Genomic DNA, 25494 nt, shown 5'->3' with positions numbered 1-25494 from the left:
GATTTAATAACATAACCAGAGAGCTGCATCTTGCATTGAATAGCTGCTACAAATTACATCCATTTTATTCTTTCTGAAATAATACAAGATTACATTGACCATATTTCCTTTTTAAAGTACATAGGGTCTGCATTTTAGTTTACTTAGAGTTTTACCCGGCTACAATAGAACATTTGGAAAAATAAGATAAGGACAATTCAATGTACAGCAAACTCAATATACTCAATATACTTGCTTTTTTATGCTGCAGATCTGATAGCATTGTAGTGCGTTATGCTGTGGTCTTTGAAAGAGCCAGCTCCGAATCTAAAAATAAAATTGATGAGACACCTACTATCACCTCTAACAAAGTTGAAAATGGTAACAATGAAGAGGCAAAAGAAATGTCATATACTGTGATGGAGCTGAAGCAGATGGTTGCTATGGCTTTACAAGATGATCGATCTCTGGCCGTAGACCTGCAAACACTCTTATTTTCAGACGGTGAGTAAATAGAGTCTGAGTTAGTCCTGCTTTTAGTAGATATAATGATTTCTTAAAAACAAACAAAAATCAATTTTCTTTTCTTCATATGTGATACTGTACATTATCAAGTGTCAAAGAGAGTAGGCAGCGTTCATGATCTCTATGTTATATGTAACCTTTAGTGACTGTTAGGAGCCACTGCTTATTGCATGTGAATCTGTTGTGCAGAGAAACACTGTTCTTTTTGAAATATAGATTTTCTATAAACTGTAAATCAGTGGAACTCTCGGTACAACGTACCACAACACCAGCATTATTAAAGAAATGTCCAGGGCTTGTGTTTATGGACTATGGGCTTGTGTCCATGTTTAGATGCAGCTTGTTTTTACAAGAGTTATGGGCATTTTTGAGATCATTCAGACTTCACTTACATATGCAATCTAAATGCAGTTGACCTCTGTCTGGCCTGAATTGGACCTGATTCAAGCTTTTTTCGCATTTTCATAAACTTGTATGGGGAGACACAGTTCTGTCACCAACAAATCTCGGCAACACAGGTTGCTAATCAACGGTGAAGGTTTACATAATTTCATACCAAGAACTAGCCTAATTTCAAATCTAATCACTCAGTTATCAAACAGTTTACACTCATTGTAAAAATACACACAAGGTTGAACAAGTTGCAGAGTGATTCATGTTTGTAGTTTCTTGCTTTACAGATTTTCAGAGATGCTGTTCTAACAGTTTTTTCATGTATTTATAAAGCTGCAACCTACAAGCTGTCAAACGAGGAAAACAGTGAAATGGCTTTTGAAACATGTGAATACATTAACAAAGTTATGCAAAAGCTGTGAATAAAATGGGAAAAATCGAACAAAAGCAACAAACTTGGAACACTTGTACAAAAGCTTAGATGGCTAACAAAAAATGACATACTTGTGTATGTTACTCATATGAATTTTTAAATCGTGTTCTTCTATGAATTCCACATTTCACTTTATAAACAGGAAATAATATAACAGAAAAGAAATATTAAAATACAGTGAAATCTAAATGTGGAAAACCAGTTAAACTCTACAGAGTGCTTTTAGTGAGTTTAAAATGAAAAATAGAAACAAACTTTAACGGTATAAAATTTGGCATTGTAACAATTTTGCACCTATACACATTTTCAGTGTTTTTCTTTTTCCAAAGTAGATCAAAGAAAGGTATGGTCTGCAGAACCCATAATCCATGGACTTTGCATTAAGCAGTTAAAAAAAACTTTAACCATTATCTCCAGCTACAATGAAGAGTTGACACCTCTCGAGGAAATTAATAAAGTAGTTTAAAGTAAAGAATGTAGATCACTTTTTTTATCTCTTGTGTCATTATCTTCCTCATCATCTTGATGTGGACCTCAACGTGCTACTCCATCATTAATCATCACAAGCACCAGACACGAAGTGAAATGTCAAAATTATTATAACTATTTATTAAAAGAGACACTAGCAATATGTGGTGCACAGGTGACACAAGACAGTGGTGCTGAGATACTAATTGAAATTGAATGAATCAGAGACTGATATCAATAGAAAGTAACTGCACAGAGAGACAAAAAAGGAAATAAATCCAGATCTCTAGCAAATGTAATAAATGCTATCATTAAAGGTTGCAGACAGCTAAATGGAGGATGAGCAGGAACTCCAGAGAAACTATTAAGATCAAAGCAGATACAGAAGCACAAACTAGTAAAGTGTAGTAATTAATATGGATTCATAAGAAAGGAGTAACAATTCATTTTTTCACCTTTTTTTTGCTTTACTTCTTTTATAACAAAATTTAAACTACTAAGCTGGTATGTGCTACTTAAAGGAGGAAAATATATATTAATTTACTCACATTTGAGCAATTAAATTCTATTCTGGGTTCTCTGTTACAGTCAGACAATTTGAGCATTTAAGTATATCTACAGCCAAACCTTTTTCTTAGTATAAGATAGAGTAGGGAAGGGTTAATCCCTTGTCATTTTACTTTTTGCTGTCTATGTTCCACATTCTTGTTGTCCTGTAGACACAACTAGACATGTGTGGTTTGCTTCATTCTGAATCAAAATTTGGACAAAACTTTCAGTAGGTGGATGTATCTGAATTTCCAAATTACAAAAGTAACTACTTTAAATGAATCCAAAATACCGAAATTTCATCCAAATTCCCAAAAGGGGAACTTCCACATTAAGGCTTTGTCCCCCACTCCCCGTTAAGGATTGGCACCTTTTGGGAGTGGAGGGGAACCAGAATTTGACAGGTACCCACTCCCACTTCTGTTGCAATCGCCTAGACAATTGGAAGTTGTCCTTCCCCCCCTCCCTCCCTGTAGTCTTCTGGGACACGTGACAGGTCCCAGAAGACTACAGGACCAATCACAAAGCATGCACAGTGGGCACCTGGCTGTGAAGCCGCAAGCTGTCACAGGCGGGTGCCCACACTGAAGATGCCAGCACCGAGGAGACAAGATGGTCAGTCAACCCGGCCAGTGTGAGGGCACCGTGGGATTGAGGGACAAGTAAGTGTCCATTTTTTAACAGTCAGCAGCTACAATTTTTGTAGCTGCTGACTTTTATTTTATTTTTTTTTTCAGCTGGACCTCTTCTTTAAGATAATATCCCTCTTAGAGAGCTGTCTTCAAAAAATGTACCCCCAGTAAAGATTTTGCCTAACCTTCTATTCTGCTGACAACTCTAAGATCACAGATTTCCCATCACTTTCTGTCTCATGAACAATGGTCACCAGGACAAATAGGAAGGATGAATCTAGCCGGCAGGTACACAAACAGCAATACAAATCTGACACAAGTTGTAATTGTTTTCTATCCAAAATGTGAAAAAAAAAGTTTTGGCTTCAGAAACACTTTAGCCTCTAAGTTTGTTGCTTTTGTACTTTTTTTTAATACAGCGTGTTATTATTAGCATATAATTTTGTGTACAAAAAGTATGTGTTTTTGTAATTTTATTTAGAGTCTTATGTAAATATGTATTTGCCCTGCTGCACGCATACAATAGAACATATGGTAATACCAATTTATATTTACATTTTCAATTTTTTTCTCTGAAAATTATATGAAATGTGTACCTGTGTATGTCCATCTTCTGCAATATACCAGATAGGTTATTTGAAAATAAGTGTGATTACAATATGGCAGTAGAGTCATTATATATTACTTATGGAATGCAGATCAGATATCATTACTGAAAAAAGGTTTTTACTAGCAATCAGCTAAGTGCTGCAAATAGCCAGTAAACACCACTCAGTATATTAATAGCCTGTATTACTTCTGTAAACATCTCTTTTGAAAATTACGGCAAGTGCTCACAAGACCTGAGTACACTAGTCAGAAGGGATAATGACTGGCCACCTCAGCTGCAAGATTTGTGTTGAAATGTATTTTCGACATATAAGCAACAAAAAAAAAAGTTAGCTGCCCATTGTTTCAGTTCTATGTTCATAAACGTCAGCATGTGGTTGTTGTCTTATTAGTTGGTGCTGCTCTGCACTGATTTATTTTTCAATAAAATTTCTTGGGGACACACTGGGGGAGATTTACTAAAGTTGGTTCACTCAAAACCTCATGCACCTGTGCATGGTAGCCAATCAGCTTCTAACTTCACACTATAATAACAATGTGCAGTGCTAATAAAAATGTGTGTTATAATCAATGATAACCAATGTGATAGTAAAAGAGAAAGGAAACATCATAAAAAAGAAATCGAGAATAGTGAATACTCCAAGGAAGAAACAAAATGGACAATATAACAAATAACAAATGAAAATATATGTCCTATAAATATCATGATAGTCCCAAAAATAGTTATGTGATCAAATCAACAAAATGTAGTGACTTCTGTGATTTTTGCATTGCACCTCCACCATATTGCACTCACCAAAAGTAAGTAGCAAGCAAGCCCAGAGTGGAATGACACTAAGGGGTGTTCCTGCTTGTTCCTCCTGCCGGTGACTTAGTTGAAGGTGGGATCTCTCCAGAAGCCAGTGACACCAAAGAAACAATCAAAAGTAGAGTAGCCAAGTCTCCATCTCCAGCGTGACAAGGTGGATCCCTTTGAGAATGTGCGCGCGCACAAAACGCGCCAGGAGGGAGGCTGACATCACACCGCCGCATCCACATGATGGTCCTAAGGCGATCTTTGTAAGTGCTTTTTATCCATTGATGATTTTATGCTCCACGTGGTTGCTATATTTTTAATAAAACATACTACACTATATGATACTGTCTCCGGGCTCGGTCTATGAGCTTGCCTTGGTTCACCGTGGGCTGGAGATGGAGACTTGGCTACTCTACTTTTGATTGTTCATTTAGTGTATCACTGGCTTGTGGAGAGATCCCACCTTCAACCGAGTCACCGGCAGGAGGAACAAGCAGGAGCACCCCTTAGCTTCATTCCGCTCTGGGCTTGCTTGCTTCTTACTTCTGGTGAGTGCATTATGGTGGAGGTGCAGTGCGGAAGTCACAGAAGTCATTACATTTTGTTGATTTGATCACATAACTATTTTTGGGACTATTATGATATTTAGAGGACATACATTTTCATTTGGTATTTGTTATATCATCCATTTTGTTTCTTCATTAAAGTATTCTCTACTCTCGATTTCTTTTTTATGATGTTTTCTTTCTCTTTTACTATCACATTGGTCATCATTGATTAAAACACACATTTTTATTAGCGCTGCACATTGATATTATAGTATTTTGTTTTGGTGGAGACAGAGGGTTTGCCACGTTCTGCTAGCTGCTTTACTTTATCCTTTTTTGTCTTGCGCTCACCATAGCTTCTAACTTCAGCTTGTTCAATTAAGCTTTAGCAATAAAACCTGGAAGCTGATCGGTTTCCATGCAGAAGTGCACAAGATTCTGAGTGAACCAGCTTTAGTAAATAAACACCCCTGTGCTGCTAGGATAGACCATTTGCTAATAGTTATAGTGTGTGCATTTCCCCCACTATGTTGAGATCTCTGAATTTCATTGCTATGTACATTTATTACATCTGAAATACTATGGAACAAACATAGTAGTTGAATTTCTGTAATTGTGCCATTTTTAAAGGATTCAGCTCACCTCTTTGACAAAAAATAATAAAATGCACATTTTTTTGCAGGTAAAAAAATGTATATTTATTATTTGTTTGTTGCAGGAGCCTGTAAAGCATTGCGTCAGTGATCAGCAGACCTGTCAATATGTTTGCTTGCCCATACATCCCATACGTGCAAGCTCATACACCCTAATAAGAAGAATCAATGAATTAATTGAGAACTACAAGTCGACAGCTGCTAAGATTCTTGGGACTTGTAGCTTTCTCATTCACAGAGGACTGTGAATGAGTGACGCAGTTGGGTGGGCAGAGCCCCACAGGGCAGCGTTTTTTTTAAATTTTGACACAGTGGGGGAGTGGGAGCCAGTCCTTTCATTATATATTACATGTTACACCCTTAATATGGGTGTAACAAGCAATGTGTTATGCAAGGTGAACTTATCCTTTAAGCACAACTAGACATGCATTGCAGTTCATTGAATACATTGTCTGCTTATGCATCAGTTTGCAATTTGCATTCTTTCAGGTTGAAATTACTATGTTTTGCCTTTTCTTACATCATTTTCTATGTCAGTTCACCCAAAATGTATAGTTCAGGCAGAAAAGTGGATGTTGGTGGCCTAAAATACAGTGTCTTCTTATATATTTCTTATAATATGTATAGAAATTTTAAAAAGACAGTAAATATTTAAACATGCTACCCAAAACTGAGATTTCTATGGTTACTTAGTGGTATTTTTCTATATTTGTTGTATAATTACTCCATATACTGTAGTTCATTGAGATGTCTTGTAATGATAATTTTACGGTATCACAAACTGTTGCATAATGTTGGACAAGAGCTTATAGAACTTTATTTTATTAGATCCAGATATACCTTCAGAGCAACCAGAAAGTGATGGTCCTTCACCATCCACTGTGGTAACATCCATAATGAAGACTGATTTGGTAAGTTAGTGAGCCAAATGTTTATCTTCTATAGTATTATAAGAGTAAAACAGGAACAGTCAGGTAACACAGACCTTTAAACATTTAAATACATTAGGAGAGTGAATAAGGTTCAAAAGTATTGTACAGCGCTGAGCAAACCCTTTGGCGCTATATAAACTCGGTTTATAATAATAATAATAAAAGTACAGTATTTTCAATATGAAGCTAAGATAAAGAACACAAAGACATAACCTCAAACTAGCAGGAAGAAAAATCAAAACTAACCTCGGAAAGACAATTTAGGCATGAATGGAACCAAAAAAAAATCACATGCTGGATGAAAATTATTACTGGGATTTAATGGGGTTTGTGAAATAGAAATTAGGTGTAGGAATAGTTGTAATATACTGAATACATAAACGATTCAAGACAATCTTAGAAAGCACCATAGTAGGACCTACAAAAGTGAGATTATTTACTGGTACACACTTTCTGTACAAGAAATTGGCTGCATTGTGATGATCACAAAATAGCCATCTCCTTCCTGGCCAGGCCATTTTTTGCAATACTGGACTGCATTAATTTAACTGACAATTTTGAGGTCATGCAACACTGTACCGAAATGAAATGTATGTCCTTTTTTCCCACAAATATAGCTTTTTTTTGGTGGTATTTGATTACTTCTGCTTTTTGCGCTAGAAAAATAAAAAAAGATTAACAATTTTGAAAAAAAAGCTATATTTTTTTTCTGCTATAAAAGATATCCAATAAAAATTTTCAAAATCAAATTTCTTCATAAATTTAGACCAAAATGTTTATGTTGCGACATATTTTTGGTAAATCAAAATCCCAATAATTGTATATTGATTAGTTTGTGCAAAAGGTATAGCGTCCACAAACGATGGTACATATACTGGAATTTAAAAAAAAATGTATAATAGTAATAGCGGCAATCAATGACTTATAGCAGGACCGCGATATTGCTGCAGGCATTTTTACACTAACTGACACTTTGTGGGAACAAGTGACACTAATACAGTGATCAGTGCTAAAAATATATACTAATCACTGTACTAATGACATTGGCTGGAAAGGGGTTAATATCTAGGGTGATCAAAAGGTTAGGTGTCTACCTCACTCTGTGCTTGGTGTACACTAGGTGGTGCTTTTACTATGGGAAGTGATGGATCATGTTCTCAGCTGGGCAGAGACATACAATTCATGACTCCCCCCTGTCACAACATAACTGTATCTATGTAAACATAGATACAGCTCTGTTCTTCCTCCCTGACCTACGATCTGCCTGCGAGCAACTGCTCGCCGGGACTTGTCGCTCGGTTAGTGCTGTGACAATTCACAGCAGAAGTTATCCTATAGCCGACTGCGCCCTGTGTGGCAGAAGTGCAAAATCATGTGTGTGTGTATATATATATATATATATATATACACACACACACACACACACACACACACACACGTGATTATGCACAGGAATGCCGCCCTGTAGCAGTACAACTGCTATAGAGTGGATGTTAAGTGGTTGACATCAAGAAAGACCCAACTGATTATAACATGGTAGTGATAAGCAAAGAACAGCCAGAATGGTGAAAGTATCATATGTTATGCATTATGTCTTGATTAAGCCAAATGTCATTACCAGAGGGAAATATACTTCTTAAAATACTGCAAAAACACTTCTATTTTTTTTTATAAATTAATGTCTCTGTAAAAGAACATTGATCTAAAACTGAAACAATATTCGATTACAAGTATTTTTGTATAATAATTGTACAAGGATTGCTAAATCATTCAAGAGTGAAAACGTTCACTTAATTGGATTCATTTTTTTCAAGCGTTTAGGAGGTATATTTATAAAGCAGTTGGGATAACGTTCACTAAACACTCACTAGTGTTAAATCAACCATTGTCATTTAAAACAAGTGTGCCAGGAAGATTCGCCCGCACTGAATATTTGGTATATGTTAGATTCATTGCTTTATAAATGCACCCAAACTGATGAACAATGATTACCCTGTAACATTAAAGAGGGTGATATGTCTTGATATGTAACAAAGGAGAAACAGAGCATTCCAAAAAATTATGATAGACTGTTTCTCAGTGTTAGCCAACCAAAGAACCACAGTAAAAGCTTTGTAATAACAACAAGGGTAGTACTATATGATGATTTTAGTACAGATTTATTACATCTATTATCTGTAGAACACTAAAAGATACATAACCCTAACTATACAAACTAATGGGGCTTTGGAGGCACCATACCCCAAAATTAAATATGCAAACAAGTAACAAAATATAGCTTTATTAATAAAATTCAAACCACAGTTGTGGTGTTGAGGATTGAAATGAAAAAATGTTCATCTTAACAAGCACGATGTGCTAATAACAAACACAATCAATATAAACCATTACAAGATATGGTCTTGAACAGTATAATGTCATGATAATTATGATGGCTCCAGGTTAATACTTTGCTAGTTGCTCCAATGCGTTTCGTAGGGCACAGCCGGCTTCTTCAGGGAGACAAAGTATGTGATTCTAGAAATATACAAAAATGGCCAAAAAAGTAAAAATGAATATATAGCATGTTTAGAGAGCTAATGATAGATCTAACAAACGCTCTGTCAGTATATTAGCCATTGATGACATCATGGACTTTATGGGAGACCAATGGAACAACATGAACAATGGATCCCAAAAGGAAGGGAAGAAAAGGATCACTCAATCAGAAATATGGATATCCGCCAGTTGGGAAAAGTCACAAATCCATAATAGAAAGCTGAAAAATCATCAAAATATAAAAATGTTTAAATATCCTAGAGCATTACAAGCTACATCCCTACTCCCCAAGAACTTAACCTACATGTATACATACTAAACCAAGTAAACAATGATTAAAGTCTATGTATAAGCAAAATTCTTTATCTTTAAAATAAGTTTTAGCTATATATACGTTTTCAACTTTTCTATAATATATGGTAGTATATTTAATTGAAATAAAACATACCCTTATAATTAAAGAAAAAAATTGCAAAACCTTGTCTTTAACACTGTTTCATGCAGTAGTAAATAGTTGTAAACATTTTGTCAATGTATGAGATTGGTTCTAATGCAAAATACCTTTTTGTATATTAAGCCACCTTTTTAGTCCGCATGAGGTTAATCTGTTTCTCACAAGAACACATTAAGTTCCTCCATTTTCCCTATTGATGAACAGTAAAGTGAAGGGAAGAATGCATTTGATTTGTGAGAAGATATCAGACATTTATAGACAATATTTCCCACAGGAAGACCCTTTTTAAAATGATTGCCCTTAATGGCCTCTGATGAGATATCAGTGGACAGGGTGCAGGCAGGTTGGAAAATCTTAACATAGAGCTCATAGGGTTGATTTACTAAAGGCAAATAGGCTGCTTACTTTGCAAGGGAAGTTGTAATTTTCAAGGGAAGTTTTCCAAGAGTTTAGTGAATGTGATGAAATGTTACTTTGCAAAAAATATCCAACCACCTGCGAGAAAAATAAAAAGAGGCATTTTTGCTTGCATATGATTGGGCGATGAATGTCAGTAGGCTTTTACCTAAAAAAACTCAAAGTGCAACCTCGCTTTCATAGTGAACAATCTATTTTCCTTTAGTAAATCAACCCCATAAATTTAAGCCCCTGGCAATATGGTAAAATTGATTCGTAGAGGTATGCAGAGGAGGGTCGCCTACCTAATAAAGACAATAGCAGACACATTTTGTTACCTATTGTTAGGCAGGTCTTCTACTTTTAAATATATAAAATAGCTAACAGGTTTACTTTAAGATACTGCTACATATTAATAATTTAAATTTTTTTAATTACAATAATAGACATGTTATACTTACTTGCTCCCCCTTTCTCCTCTTCTGGGATCCCCTGCCAGCACTTTCAACTCTCCTCTTCCGTGTCTACACCAAAGCAAGCTGGCTGCTATGAGGGTAGACATGCGGGCTCACTCCAAAGCCGAGCTATGTGTGTCCATAGACACACACAGTGCTGCTTGGCCCTGCCTCCCAATCTCTACTCACAAGATTTGACTGACAGCTGCAGGAACCTATGGCTTTCTCTGCTTCAGCAAAGCCTCTGAGAGCAGGGAGAGAAGATACCAGATGTAGCAAGGCACAGCGCTGGACTCAGGCAAGTGTTTGGGGTGCACGTCAAATACTTAATTGTTTTTTACCTAATTGAAGGAAATGCATTAAGGTAAGAAAAGTTTAAACTTTAGACCACTTTATTCAAAATATCTAGGCTGTTTAGCCTGTCAATTTTTTTTTTTGCTTAGCTGAATGCAAATACCTTTAGAGAAAGGATAAACTTTTTTTCTGAGAGTGATTAGTGGATTAACTGAATTAGACAGACTGAGATACTATACTGTAACATTATACTGTATACCCAAACTCATAAACCAATTATATTGAAATTTACAGTGTTGCATATTGATATGTTTTTTCCTTTTTAAGGATGATGTTTTAATTGCTGAGCTACCACTTTCTAAACCTAATGAAGGAACAGAGCAGCAAGGTATAAGTGAGGACTTCATTGCAAGTACAGTGGTGCCAGATGCCAAGGTGATAATAGGCCTTGTGAATGACATGACTACCGAATCACCTGTTAATCCTATTGAAACTTCCTTTGTTACCACTTCTATTCCATTTCAGTATGTGATCTCACCTCCTTCACTTCATTTTTATGAACCAGAAGTAGAGCTTGAAACACAGTCATTGGAGGAGAATATTAGAGACATTGACAATACGGTCAATGGAGACTTTTCTGTGCCTTTTGATACTCCAAATGCCAATGTTGAAGTGTTAAGTCAAGAAGAAGAAATTAATTCAGAAAATAATTTAATTGGAGCGCCAAGTAGTGAACCTTCTGATGTGTGGGAAGCACCTTCTTCTTCTGTTGACACAAATCTCATTATACCTTCCTCTACTATATTTCCTGATGTTGAGGTACCAGAGCTAGATATTCAGAGTGAAGATGGACAAGGGACCAAAATATCTATCAGCACTGTTGTACAAAATACAACTAATATAATCTTTTTCAAAGATCCAGATCCCACAGAGACATCAGGTGATCTTGATATTCAACAGGCTGACATTAATTTAATAAATGATTCTTCAAGCACAATTTTCCCATATATGACAGTGGGAACACCACATGGATATACACTGGTAAAGACAGAAGAATCCTGGACTCCTAGGCATACATTCGCAAATGACAAGATTACTGTTACTGTGCCATCAGTTGTAGATGCTCTTCCTGGTGAGGGTAAGTAATGACATTATGCAGCTTGAAATCTTGGTTTTACAGGCAAATCAGCTGCACCACAAATATTTAAAATTGTATTGTCTTAAAGAGAACCTAAAATATTTTTGAACATTCTACTTTTTATTACATAAAGAGGTTTTTAAACTTCTTTCTTTCTCCTTCATTATGAAACACAGGATTCAGTTATTCTAAGAAAACTGGGTAATATTGCTTCCTAAAGGAGGAAAGGGTCTCCTCTTGGTGTTGAAAAGATAGCCGCTTCAAAGATGCTTCACTTTTTTAGATTTTTTTTTTAACTTCCATCAAGACTTCATTTACATGCTGCTGAGTTAGGCTCTTTATGCAGCTATCCAGATTGTTGTAGCCTCAGCGATAGTTTTGGAGGCTGCACCTTGATCTGCTGGACCAAAGATGGCATGGATTGCCTAGAATGTGACCTTTGGGGATTAAGTTCTGCTTGTTGCCCTTTCCATAAACTTTTTTACTAACTGCAGAGCACTTTCCAGGTCCAGAGCCATGGCACAACCTCTGGTGTGACCCAGTCTCTGAAGACTCTTTAATAAGCCAAGCATCCAAACTCTGGAGTTGCTATACTTATTTACAGTAGTATTAAACCAATAAACAAAAATGTAATATATTGTTACCAGTCCTTATATATGATGGCTGCATACATTTTCTTTTACTTTATTTTCACCTGGTGATCCAGCCAGTATCACTTCCTGTAATAGAGTCTCTGCACTCTGGATGAAATAGTAAGTACACGTTGGACACCTTAAGACTCAAACTACCTTTGGTGCTTTTGACAATCATGCACTTATGACTTCAGATTCTATTTGCTGTGAGCCGTAGTATTATCGTTTTGCTACATGCTTAGCTGGGATTTGTCCAAAAGTTTCCAACTTATTAGGCAGTGGGTTCACAAATGTTCAGTTGGTTAATTCATTATGGCTAAAGTTTACTAATCTGTTTTGAGGTTTAAAGTGGTCTTTTCTCCCACCAATGCAAAAATCAATACAGCATGCATCTCTGTATGCTTGTCCCAAATCACTCTAATGTCCTAAAAAAAGAAAGCCTTAGGTTAAAACTTACCCTACTACTTGATTTCCCTGAGGCACTGGTGACAGTGTCAGTCTCATTGATGCACCTTGGGAGGACCACGTCACTTGCCTTCCAGGGACATTCTCTCACATCACCGTGAGAACTTGTAAGTCATGCTTCTCATTTCACACGTGCATTGTATGACCTTACACCCATCTTGCAAGATTTAGGAAGGAAAAAAAAGTGTTTTTTTTATTTTAAAATAAAGAAGTATAATGTACGACGCATGCGAGACATGAGGTGCATTATGTCATCAGTGAGCTGGCAGAGAATAGGCCAGCCTTCCATGATGTTCATATATTTTTAAATGATGGTGCACCTATCAATCCTGTCGGGCTAACAGAGCACAGACATAAAGGAATCCATTCTAGGAGGAGGCCAGTAAATACTAATAATGTTTTTAGTTTGACTACATAGTTTGCACTTGTGTAGTTATATTGATTATGAAGGAGGGGTGTGCTCTTTAACTCAGGATAGGCCATGTTGCAAGAGCTGGAAATTCAAAAACTGTTGGTAATGATGGCTGGTGTGCTACATTATACTGCTTTCAGTCCTACTGACCCTTTTTAGCCCCGTTCCACTATAAATTAAGAGCCCAACACACCTATGTTTTATATCCTACTGATGGCCAACAAACATTTACAGCAATAATCCACCCACCATGAACCAAACTCTCAGCACAGACTTCTTCACTATTAGTAAGAGAAAAATGTATATAAAAAGAAAAGTGAATGTGCTTGTTATTAGGCAAGCAATAATGTGTGTGGCTTTGTGCACTGTTAATTCAAAGGCTTTCTTCAAGTGATTATATTCTATTCAAGCATTTGTGTTAGACCGTACTGAAAATATATTGTTTCTTTAATGTTTACCACTTTTATCTCAGCCTTTTGCGCCCTTACATCTTTGGGTGTTTTGTTTCTTTTAAAGAAGTCAATTAAACACCTTAGCGGAAATACATCTTGAAGATGCCCTCCTCCATCTCTACAAGAAACATAGAGTACTCACTTACTATTTTCTAAAGCACAAAACACAAGTAGTAATGTACTTCTTACATCTGCAGAGTATAAAGGCATGTGTACATGTGCATCAGTCTCAAAAGCAAGAAAAATGCAGCCACAAGAAAAGTTCACAAAGGATATTGGTAAAGAAAGAAAATAACAGTAATATACTCCAATGTACTTAGAAAAACAAAATTAAATTACTGCCAACACCCTGAGAAAATATACTTTTCTATCATTAGATTTTCACCTGTACTGTGCATCTGAGCTTTAATTGCCTTAAAGTGCTGCTCTTTCTCTCCCAGTGTGAGTGCAATTGTGAATAGGTTATAGGAAGGTAATATCAGGAAAGATTCAGATATTTTAGTTGTATTTTAAATTACAATGAGGGCCTGTTTATACCAGGCTGTGTTACAGTAATGCATGTTCTGCAATGCACTTGGTCATTTGTTGTAGTTACAAAAGACAATTCATTTTGAATGTGCCCCAGTGCAGATTAAATCCCTCCCATTCTATTTTTAAAATGCAGAGCACAATAGTATTTTACTGAGTGGTTCCACAACATGATGGTGTAAATGGGCCCTTGGTGCTCATTTAGACTATTGCATTGCAGTAATACTTGTAAAATGGGAGGTTTAAGGCATGTTACCACAACACGTGTAAAACTCATGCCTCCAAATGTGTTGTATTGCAGCACTATTCATTATGAAAGGCATCACAATACGCTACAAAGTAATGGGCAATACACATGTGATGCATTGAAAAAAAAAATTATGTGCATTTTGTTTTTTTGGTTTTGGGCTTTGCCAGCCCATTTAATATAACGCACATGTGGTAACTCACTACTATTGTGTGAATTCAGATTTATTTTTTCTGTTAGGCTACAAACACACCCTTGCATTTTTATTAGTGATGCATTTGGAAATGCACCAAAACGCACATCAGCAAGGGTTGCAGCACACTTTGCATTGCATGTCAATGTTCATGTAGGCATGTCAATGCATGTTAATGTGTGTGGATGTTTGTCATAACACTTATTGAAGTGCATGGACAGGCATTTTAGCATGTTACAATGCAGGGGGTGCCTTTCAAGCCTCAATTATTACATAACCAGATTAAATGGCACTATTTTGTATCTGCTTCAAGTTGGACTTTCACATCTTGTTGTTCACTTCATTTTCTCCTCTGCTTTAGTGATTTTAGTTTGTAGTCTAACCTTGAGGAACAGACAGCAAAATTTTATTTTATGGGTCGCCCAGTTCTTCACAAGCCTACCCGCTATAAATCTACTACTATTACAGTATTTATCAAGGATATATGATTTCACCAACTGTGTAATACAAACTAGGTCTGAAGGATACATAGTAAAATGTGTTTGTTTGTTTTAGCTTTTTTGTTAGTAAAGGATTCTGTGCACGTTCACTGACTTTTACAGCATTCAGCTGACATACTGTTTTTGGTGTTGTGCATCTGTTTGATTGTTTCAAACAGCAAATAAATCTGAAATGTTCTGCTGCTTGCATCAACCCCATGTAAGTTTGTTGTCTACATAACACACTACTTGCATGCAAATGATAGATATGAACATAAAAAAAAGAATTAAAAGCTACTGACAGCCTGGCATCATGAATAGTTTCACTCCATGATGAATAAAAGTTTAATAAAGCCTTGAAAAATTAAAAGTATTACATTTTTATTGACATAGGTTTTTCTCTTTATTAGTTTGAATATCACACTTTGTAAAAACGGAAATTTATATCTTCACATTTTACTTTCTAGTGTGTATTATCTAGCTATGTTTATTTTTTTGTGGAATAAAAAGACATGAAATGACAAAAAGAATATTATGGCTAGAGATGAGCGAATCGAAGTATCCGAAGTGGAATTCGAGTCGAATATCGGAAAAATTTCGATTCGTGCCGAATCCGAAAAACAGCCTAATTCGGACGCGCGAATCGAAATTTTTCCGAAAATGGCGGCTGACATGTGCGGCGACGGAGCGGGGATGTCGGGGAAGGCGCGCAGACAAGGCGCGCTGCCCCATAATGCATTCCTCAACGACATGTGATCGCATCAGCCAATCAGCAGCCAGCCAGCCAGCACTGTGTAATGGTCGAGGTATATATAGCGGCCATTTTGGAAATCTTCATTTGCCTGCAGTCATTGAACAGAGGCAGACCGCTCTGTACTAGGGACAGGGACAGAGTTAGGGCCACAGAAACGAGAATTGGGGACAGAGAGAAGTTACTTAGGGACAGAGAACCATTACTCAGGGACACAGACTTGTTAATGAGGGCCACAGAATCGTTATTTAGGGACAAAGAAACGCTAGTTAGGGCCACAGAATTCATACTCAGGGACAGACAGAATTGTTACTCAGTGCCAGAGAATTGTTACTTAGGGCCACAGAAACGTTATTAGGGCCACAGAATTTTTACTCAGGGACAGACAGAATTGTTACTGAGTGCCAGAGAATTGTTACTCAGGGACAGACAGAATTGTTACTGAGTGCCAGAGAATTCTTACTCAGGGCCACAGAATTCATTCTCAGGGACAGACAGAATTGTTACTCAGGGACAGACAGAATTGTTACTGAGTGCCAGAGAATTGTTACTCAGGGACAGACAGAATTGTTACTAAGTGCCAGAGAATTGTTACTCAGGGACAGACAGAATTGTTACTGAGTGCCAGAGAATTGTTACTCAGGGACAGACAGAATTGTTACTGAGTGCCAGAGAATTGTTACTCAGGGACAGACAGAATTGTTACTGAGTGCCAGAGAATTGTTACTCAGGGACAGACAGAATTGTTACTGAGTGCCAGAGAATTGTTACTCAGGGACAGACAGAATTGTTACTGAGTGCCAGAGAATTGTTACTCAGGGACAGACAGAATTGTTACTGAGTGCCAGAGAATTGTTACTCAGGGACAGACAGAATTGTTACTGAGTGCCAGAGAATTGTTACTCGCACAGACACAAAATTGTTACTTGCACAGACACAGAATTGTTACTCGCACAGACACAGAATTGTTACTCAGGGCCACAGAATTCATACTCAGGGACAGACAGAATTGTTACTGAGTGCCAGAGAATTGTTACTCAGGGACAGACAGAATTGTTACTGAGTGCCAGAGAATTGTTACTCAGGGACAGACAGAATTGTTACTGAGTGCCAGAGAATTGTTACTCAGGGACAGACAGAATTGTTACTGAGTGCCAGAGAATTGTTACTCAGGGACAGACAGAATTGTTACTGAGTGCCAGAGAATTGTTACTCAGGGACAGACAGAATTGTTACTGAGTGCCAGAGAATTGTTACTCAGGGACAGACAGAATTGTTACTGAGTGCCAGAGAATTGTTACTCGCACAGACACAAAATTGTTACTTGCACAGACACAGAATTGTTACTCGCACAGACACAGAATTGTTACTCAGGGCCACAGAATTCATACTCAGGGACAGACAGAATTGTTACTGAGTGCCAGAGAATTGTTACTCAGGGACAGACAGAATTGTTACTGAGTGCCAGAGAATTGTTACTCAGGGACAGACAGAATTGTTACTGAGTGCCAGAGAATTGTTACTCGCACAGACACAAAATTGTTACTTGCACAGACACAGAATTGTTACTCGCACAGACACAGAATTGTTACTCAGGGCCACAGAATTCATACTCAGGGACAGACAGAATTGTTACTGAGTGCCAGAGAATTGTTACTCAGGGACAGACAGAATTGTTACTGAGTGCCAGAGAATTGTTACTCAGGGACAGACAGAATTGTTACTGAGTGCCAGAGATTTGTTACTCGCACAGACACAAAATTGTTACTTGCACAGACACAGAATTGTTACTCGCACAGACACAGAATTGTTACTCAGGGCCACAGAATTCATACTCAGGGACAGACAGAATTGTTACTGAGTGCCAGAGAATTGTTACTCAGGGACAGACAGAATTGTTACTGAGTGCCAGAGAATTGTTACTCAGGGACAGACAGAATTGTTACTGAGTGCCAGAGAATTGTTACTCAGGGACAGACAGAATTGTTACTGAGTGCCAGAGAATTGTTACTCGCACAGACACAAAATTGTTACTTGCACAGACACAGAATTGTTACTCGCACAGACACAGAATTGTTACTCAGGGCCACAGAATTCATACTCAGGGACAGACAGAATTGTTACTGAGTGCCAGAGAATTGTTACTCAGGGACAGACAGAATTGTTACTGAGTGCCAGAGAATTGTTACTCAGGGACAGACAGAATTGTTACTGAGTGCCAGAGAATTGTTACTCGCACAGACACAAAATTGTTACTTGCACAGACACAGAATTGTTACTCGCACAGACACAGAATTGTTACTCAGGGCCACAGAATTCATACTCAGGGATAGACAGAATTGTTACTGAGTGCCAGAGAATTGTTACTCAGGGACAGACAGAATTGTTACTGAGTGCCAGAGAATTGTTACTCAGGGACAGACAGAATTGTTACTGAGTGCCAGAGAATTGTTACTCGCACAGACACAAAATTGTTACTTGCACAGACACAGAATTGTTACTCGCACAGACACAGAATTGTTACTCAGGGCCACAGAATTCATACTCAGGGACAGACAGAATTGTTACTGAGTGCCAGAGAATTGTTACTCAGGGACAGACAGAATTGTTACTGAGTGCCAGAGAATTGTTACTCGCACAGACACAAAATTGTTACTTGCACAGACACAGAATTGTTACTCGCACAGACACAGAATTGTTACTGAGTGCCAGAGAATTGTTACTCAGGGACAGACAGAATTGTTACTGAGTGCCAGAGAATTGTTACTCAGGGACAGACAGAATTGTTACTGAGTGCCAGAGAATTGTTACTCGCACAGACACAAAATTGTTACTTGCACAGACACAGAATTGTTACTCGCACAGACACAGAATTGTTACTCGCACAGACACAGAATTGTTACTCAGGGCCACAGAATTCATACTCAGGGACAGACAGAATTGTTACTGAGTGCCAGAGAATTGTTACTCAGGGACACCTAATCGTTGAATTAAATAGTATGTCAGACAACATGCAGAGGAGTGGCAGAGGAGGCAATGTTTTAGGAGCGAGCAGACGTGGCAGCAGAGGAAGGGGTCGAGGCAGCAGTATTCGCAGCCAGAGGCCAGTGCTCCCGGTGTCATCCAGCGGTCGTGTCTCCACCGACAACCCTGCCGTCATTGATTGGTTGGCTCGGTCGTCTTCCTCTTCCCAGGTCACCTCTGACACCTACAGCCAACGGTCGGTGGGTACGTCAGACACAACCGTTAGTTGGCATGGCCCGGGAGCAAGCCCACTGAAATCACGTGTCCTCTACCTGCCCCTGTCCTTTGCTGTTCCCTCACCAAGCGAAGTATCGCATGCTGTGGGCTCAGCCCCACTGTACAGTGAGGAAGAGCTAACAGAGGGCGGTCAGGAACGGGGGGAGACATCGGCCTTTTCAGCAGCCAAGCGAACAAGTACTGGCGAGGAGAGTGGCTCGGTAGCCGGTCTAGAGACAGGTCTGTCTCCTGACCCAGACGCAGCCGAGGGGGCTAGTAGTGAGGCGGAGACCCTACTTGATGATGAGGAGGTTGATCGCACTTGGCAGCCTCGTCGTCATCAGGCAATTTCTTCCGCATCATCAGGAGAAGAGGGTGGCAGCTTGGCAGCGAGCAAAACAGTCGGTGGGTTGCCCAGGAGACAGCAGCAGGGTCGCATCAGTGTCAGTGGAGCCAAACGTCCACGGAGTAGAGCACCAGCTCCACTGCAGCCTACCACCACGGCCAGTAGTGGTGCCGTTGCGCACGGAGGAAGTAGCAGTCAGCCAGTGAAGAGTAGCGGGGGCAAAGTTTCCTACTCGGTGGTGTGGCAATTTTTCCTCAAGCCGCCCGAGGAAGTAAACGTAGCCGTATGTCGACTATGTGGCCAGAAATGCAAGCGTGGCCAGGGGGCCCATGTTGGGACTACAGCGTTGCGTCAGCATATGCAGCGTCACCATTCGGTGGCCTGGGAAAACCGTGATAAACATACGGCGGTTCTGCCTGCCCCAGCCCCCGCTCCATCACCCGCTCCGTTACTTGCTCCGTCACCCGACGTCGTCAATCGCCCTCTATCAGCCAGTCAAGGCTCCAACACCTCTGCTGAGGGGAGTTGTCGCTCATTGGCATCTTCCGCTCGTTCAGATGCTCCTTCTCCTGCTACTCCTCTTCTCGGATTCCGTCAACAGTCTTTCTTGGAATCCGTATCCAAGAGACAACAGTTTGCGAGCACGCACCCGACGGTGCAAAAGCTGAACGTCCTCCTGTCCAAGTTGCTGGTGCTGCAGTCCCTCCCTTTCCAACTGGTGGACTCAGCACCTTTCCGAGAAATGATGGCTTGTGCCGCGCCGCGGTGGAGAGTGCCAAGCCGTCATTTCTTTGCCCAAAAGGCAGTGCCAGCCCTGCATTCACATGTAGAAGAGATGGTGGGCCAGTCTTTGAGCATGTCGGTCTCTGCCAAAGTGCACGGCAGCGCCGACGTGTGGAGCTGTAACTACGGTCAGGGACAGTACATGTCATTTACGGCCCACTGGGTGAACGTGGTGCCGGCACAGCCGCACCAGCAACTTGGACAGGTCACGACGCTTTTGCCTCCACGTTTGCACGTCCTTGGTCCAGCAAGCATGTCCGCCTCTACCACCTCTTTTTCCGCCGTGTCCTCAGCCGCCACCCCCGTGCCAAGTCCCATTACCCGACCGGCATATCACATGTGCAGGGCGCAACGGTGTCACGCTGTGCTGCACCTGGTATGCCTTGGCGAACGTAGTCACACAGGGGAGGAACTGCTGAGTGTAATGAACAGAGAAATCGACAGATGGCTGTCTCCGCGCAAACTAAAAATCGGAACCATGTTGACTGACAACGGAAAGAACATGGTGTCTGCTCTGCGTCAAGGAAGGTTGTGCCATGCGCCATGCATGGCTCACGTGTTCAATCTGGTTGTCAAGCGGTTCCTAAAATCCACCATCCCACTGCAAGACATCCTTAAAATGTCACGTAAACTGTGCATGCATTTCAGCCATTCCTACACCGCAAAGAACACCCTCATTGAGCTGCAGCGGCAGAACGGAATTCCACAGCATCGCCTGATCTGCGACGTTGCAACAAGGTGGAATTCAACCCTACACATGTTAGACCGCCTTTACGAGCAGCGAAAGGCCATCACCGATTTCCTGATGTTACAAGCGGATAAAGGTACTCCCCTGTGTAACTTAGATGTCAGCCATTGGTAGCTCATGCGTGACACCTGCCGCTTGCTCAGGCCCTTTGAGGAGGCCACGCTATTCGTGAGTCGGCAGGACTATGGGATGAACGACGTCATTCCTCTGTTGCACGTCCTGGAACAAATGCTGTTAACAATGGCTGGTCAGGGTGCGGTAGACGTGGCGCACAGATCTCAACGCCACATGACCCCTGTGGGGGCAGGACAGGAAGAAGAGGAGGAGGTAGAGGAGGACATTTGTGCTCAGGAATTATTGAGTGAAATGGGTGGTTTTTCCACTCAGCGGACAGGAGTGGAGGAGCAGGAGCATCTGGTAGAGGAGGAGGAGGAGGAGACAGAGGACCCAGACGCACCGTGGCAGTATGCTGTGGAGATGGAGGCAGGGAGTCCCTCGCATTCCTTGGCACAAATGGCCCATAGCATGCTCGGTTGCTTGCGTAGCGACAGCCGAATAATAACCATCAGACAGAGGGATGACTTTTGGCTGTCCACCTTGTTGGACCCTCGCTACCGGTCCAAAATGGTGGCCTTTTTCACACCTGCTGAGAGGGAGGCCAAAATTACGTACTATAAAAACCACCTATGTAGTCAGTTGGTCTCTGCCTTTGTGCGCCAACGTCCATCCTCAGACACTGTGGGCCCTGTGCGCTCGCGTTCCGCTGGCATGGCAGCAGGGGAGGGGTGGGGTGGTAGGAGCAGTGGCAGCTCCACCAGCAGCGGCTGCCTCAGTCTGCAGTCGATGATGAGTAGCTTTCTTCACCAGCGCAGTGAGGAAACTACTAACCAGCCGCAGCAGCAGCAGCAGCATCAGGTGGACCTGGAGCAGGAGCTCAAACAACAGGCTTGGGCCTACTTGGACAGCACCCTGCCAACCGAGGTAGACAATCCCCTTGACTACTGGGCAACGAAACTTGACCTTTGGCCCCAACTAGCTGAATTTGCCCTTGAAAGGCTGTCATGCCCGGCCAGTAGCGTGGCATCGGAGCGCGTGTTTAGTGCGGCAGGAGGTATTGTAACTCCGCGGAGGACACGACTGTCCACCCAAAGTGTGGAGAGACTCACGTTTGTGAAAATGAATCAGGCGTGGATTAGTCTGGATTTCAAACCACCAGTTCCTGACACAACTGACTAAATCCGCCATGAATCATGCCTCAAACATGTGCCACTTTCAGGTCTCCTCACACTGCTGGTGTGTTTAATTTTTTGACATAGGGTGCTGGCAGATTACGGGCCTCCTATAGCTGCTGCCAGGCCCCTAATCTGCCATAGGCCCCTATATACCGCCTCCTCATGCTGCTGCTAGGTCCAGAGTCTCTCATGGGTCCCTGTACGGCCTCCCATTGCTGCTGTCTCCATCGCCACACTCTGCTGCCATGTGCCACTTTCAGGTCTCTTCACACTGCTGGTGTGTTAAATTTTTTGACATAGGGTGCAGGCAGATTACGGGCCTCACATAGCTGCTGCCAGGCCCCTAATCTGCCATGGGCCCCTATATACCGCCTCCTCATGCTGCTGCCAAGTCTAGAGTCTCTCATGGGTCCCTGTACGGCCTCCCATTGCTGCTGTCTCCATCGCCACACTCTGCTGCCATGTGCCACTTTCAGGTCTCTTCACACTGCTGGTGTGTTAAATTTTTTGACATAGGGTGCAGGCAGATTACGGGCCTCACATAGCTGCTGCCAGGCCCCTAATCTGCCATGGGCCCCTATATACCGCCTCCTCATGCTGCTGCCAAGTCCAGAGTCTCTCATGGGTCCCTGTACGGCCTCCCATTGCTGCTGTCTCCATCGCCACACTCTGCTGCCATGTGCCACTTTCAGGTCTCTTCACACTGCTGGTGTGTTAAATTTTTTGACATAGGGTGCAGGCAGATTACGGGCCTCACATAGCTGCTGCCAGGCCCCTAATCTGCCATGGGCCCCTATATACCGCCTCCTCATGCTGCTGCCAAGTCTAGAGTCTCTCATGGGTCCCTGTACGGCCTCCCATTGCTGCTGTCTCCATCGCCACACTCTGCTGCCATGTGCCACTTTCAGGTCTCTTCACACTGCTGGTGTGTTAAATTTTTTGACATAGGGTGCAGGCAGATTACGGGCCTCACATAGCTGCTGCCAGGCCCCTAATCTGCCATGGGCCCCTATATACCGCCTCCTCATGCTGCTGCCAAGTCCAGAGTCTCTCATGGGTCCCTGTACGGCCTCCCATTGCTGCTGTCTCCATCGCCACACTCTGCTGCCATGTGCCACTTTCAGGTCTCTTCACACTGCTGGTGTGTTAAATTTTTTGACATAGGGTGCAGGCAGATTACGGGCCTCACATAGCTGCTGCCAGGCCCCTAATCTGCCATGGGCCCCTATATACCGCCTCCTCATGCTGCTGCCAAGTCTAGAGTCTCTCATGGGTCCCTGTACGGCCTCCCATTGCTGCTGTCTCCATCGCCACACTCTGCTGCCATGTGCCACTTTCAGGTCTCTTCACACTGCTGGTGTGTTAAATTTTTTGACATAGGGTGCAGGCAGATTACGGGCCTCACATAGCTGCTGCCAGGCCCCTAATCTGCCATGGGCCCCTATATACCGCCTCCTCATGCTGCTGCCAAGTCCAGAGTCTCTCATGGGTCCCTGTACGGCCTCCCATTGCTGCTGTCTCCATCGCCACACTCTGCTGCCATGTGCCACTTTCAGGTCTCTTCACACTGCTGGTGTGTTAAATTTTTTGACATAGGGTGCAGGCAGATTACGGGCCTCACATAGCTGCTGCCAGGCCCCTAATCTGCCATGGGCCCCTATATACCGCCTCCTCATGCTGCTGCCAAGTCCAGAGTCTCTCATGGGTCCCTGTACGGCCTCCCATTGCTGCTGTCTCCATCGCCACACTCTGCTGCCATGTGCCACTTTCAGGTCTCTTCACACTGCTGGTGTGTTAAATTTTTTGACATAGGGTGCAGGCAGATTACGGGCCTCACATAGCTGCTGCCAGGCCCCTAATCTGCCATGGGCCCCTATATACCGCCTCCTCATGCTGCTGCCAAGTCCAGAGTCTGTCATGGGTCCCTGTACGGCCTCCCATTGCTGCTGTCTCCATCGCCACACTCTGCTGCCATGTGCCACTTTCAGGTCTCTTCACACTGCTGGTGTGTTAAATTTTTTGACATAGGGTGCAGGCAGATTACGGGCCTCACATAGCTGCTGCCAGGCCCCTAATCTGCCATGGGCCCCTATATACCGCCTCCTCATGCTGCTGCCAAGTCTAGAGTCTCTCATGGGTCCCTGTACGGCCTCCCATTGCTGCTGTCTCCATCGCCACACTCTGCTGCCATGTGCCACTTTCAGGTCTCTTCACACTGCTGGTGTGTTAAATTTTTTGACATAGGGTGCAGGCAGATTACGGGCCTCACATAGCTGCTGCCAGGCCCCTAATCTGCCATGGGCCCCTATATACCGCCTCCTCATGCTGCTGCCAAGTCCAGAGTCTCTCATGGGTCCCTGTACGGCCTCCCATTGCTGCTGTCTCCATCGCCACACTCTGCTGCCATGTGCCACTTTCAGGTCTCTTCACACTGCTGGTGTGTTAAATTTTTTGACATAGGGTGCAGGCAGATTACGGGCCTCACATAGCTGCTGCCAGGCCCCTAATCTGCCATGGGCCCCTATATACCGCCTCCTCATGCTGCTGCCAAGTCCAGAGTCTCTCATGGGTCCCTGTACGGCCTCCCATTGCTGCTGTCTCCATCGCCACACTCTGCTGCCATGTGCCACTTTCAGGTCTCTTCACACTGCTGGTGTGTTAAATTTTTTGACATAGGGTGCAGGCAGATTACGGGCCTCACATAGCTGCTGCCAGGCCCCTAATCTGCCATGGGCCCCTATATACCGCCTCCTCATGCTGCTGCCAAGTCCAGAGTCTCTCATGGGTCCCTGTACGGCCTCCCATTGCTGCTGTCTCCATCGCCACACTCTGCTGCCATGTGCCACTTTCAGGTCTCTTCACACTGCTGGTGTGTTAAATTTTTTGACATAGGGTGCAGGCAGATTACGGGCCTCACATAGCTGCTGCCAGGCCCCTAATCTGCCATGGGCCCCTATATACCGCCTCCTCATGCTGCTGCCAAGTCCAGAGTCTCTCATGGGTCCCTGTACGGCCTCCCATTGCTGCTGTCTCCATCGCCACACTCTGCTGCCATGTGCCACTTTCAGGTCTCTTCACACTGCTGGTGTGTTAAATTTTTTGACATAGGGTGCAGGCAGATTACGGGCCTCACATAGCTGCTGCCAGGCCCCTAATCTGCCATGGGCCCCTATATACCGCCTCCTCATGCTGCT

At 42.1% G+C, this 25494-nt stretch overlaps 1 protein-coding gene across 1 annotated transcript in view; it reads left to right on the top strand.

Annotated features, from left to right (window-relative positions):
- IMPG1 (interphotoreceptor matrix proteoglycan 1) overlaps window positions 1–25494 on the top strand; it is a 229709-nt gene that overhangs the window by 76093 nt on the left and 128122 nt on the right. Inside the window, exons 10-12 of the mRNA XM_089681308.1 lie at window positions 251–483; window positions 6414–6496; window positions 10982–11792. Of these exons, the coding sequence (XP_089537434.1) occupies window positions 251–483; window positions 6414–6496; window positions 10982–11792 (1127 nt within the window). The remainder of the gene's footprint in view (window positions 1–250; window positions 484–6413; window positions 6497–10981; window positions 11793–25494) is intronic.

Source organism: Staurois parvus, unplaced genomic scaffold (genome assembly GCF_062004578.1).
Source record: "Staurois parvus isolate SC_StPar_1 unplaced genomic scaffold, SC_StPar_1.0 ptg000264l, whole genome shotgun sequence".
Lineage (NCBI taxonomy): Eukaryota > Metazoa > Chordata > Amphibia > Anura > Ranidae > Staurois > Staurois parvus.
The sequence above is the reverse complement of the archived record's forward strand: the minus strand, read 5'-3'. Positions and strand labels throughout refer to the sequence as shown.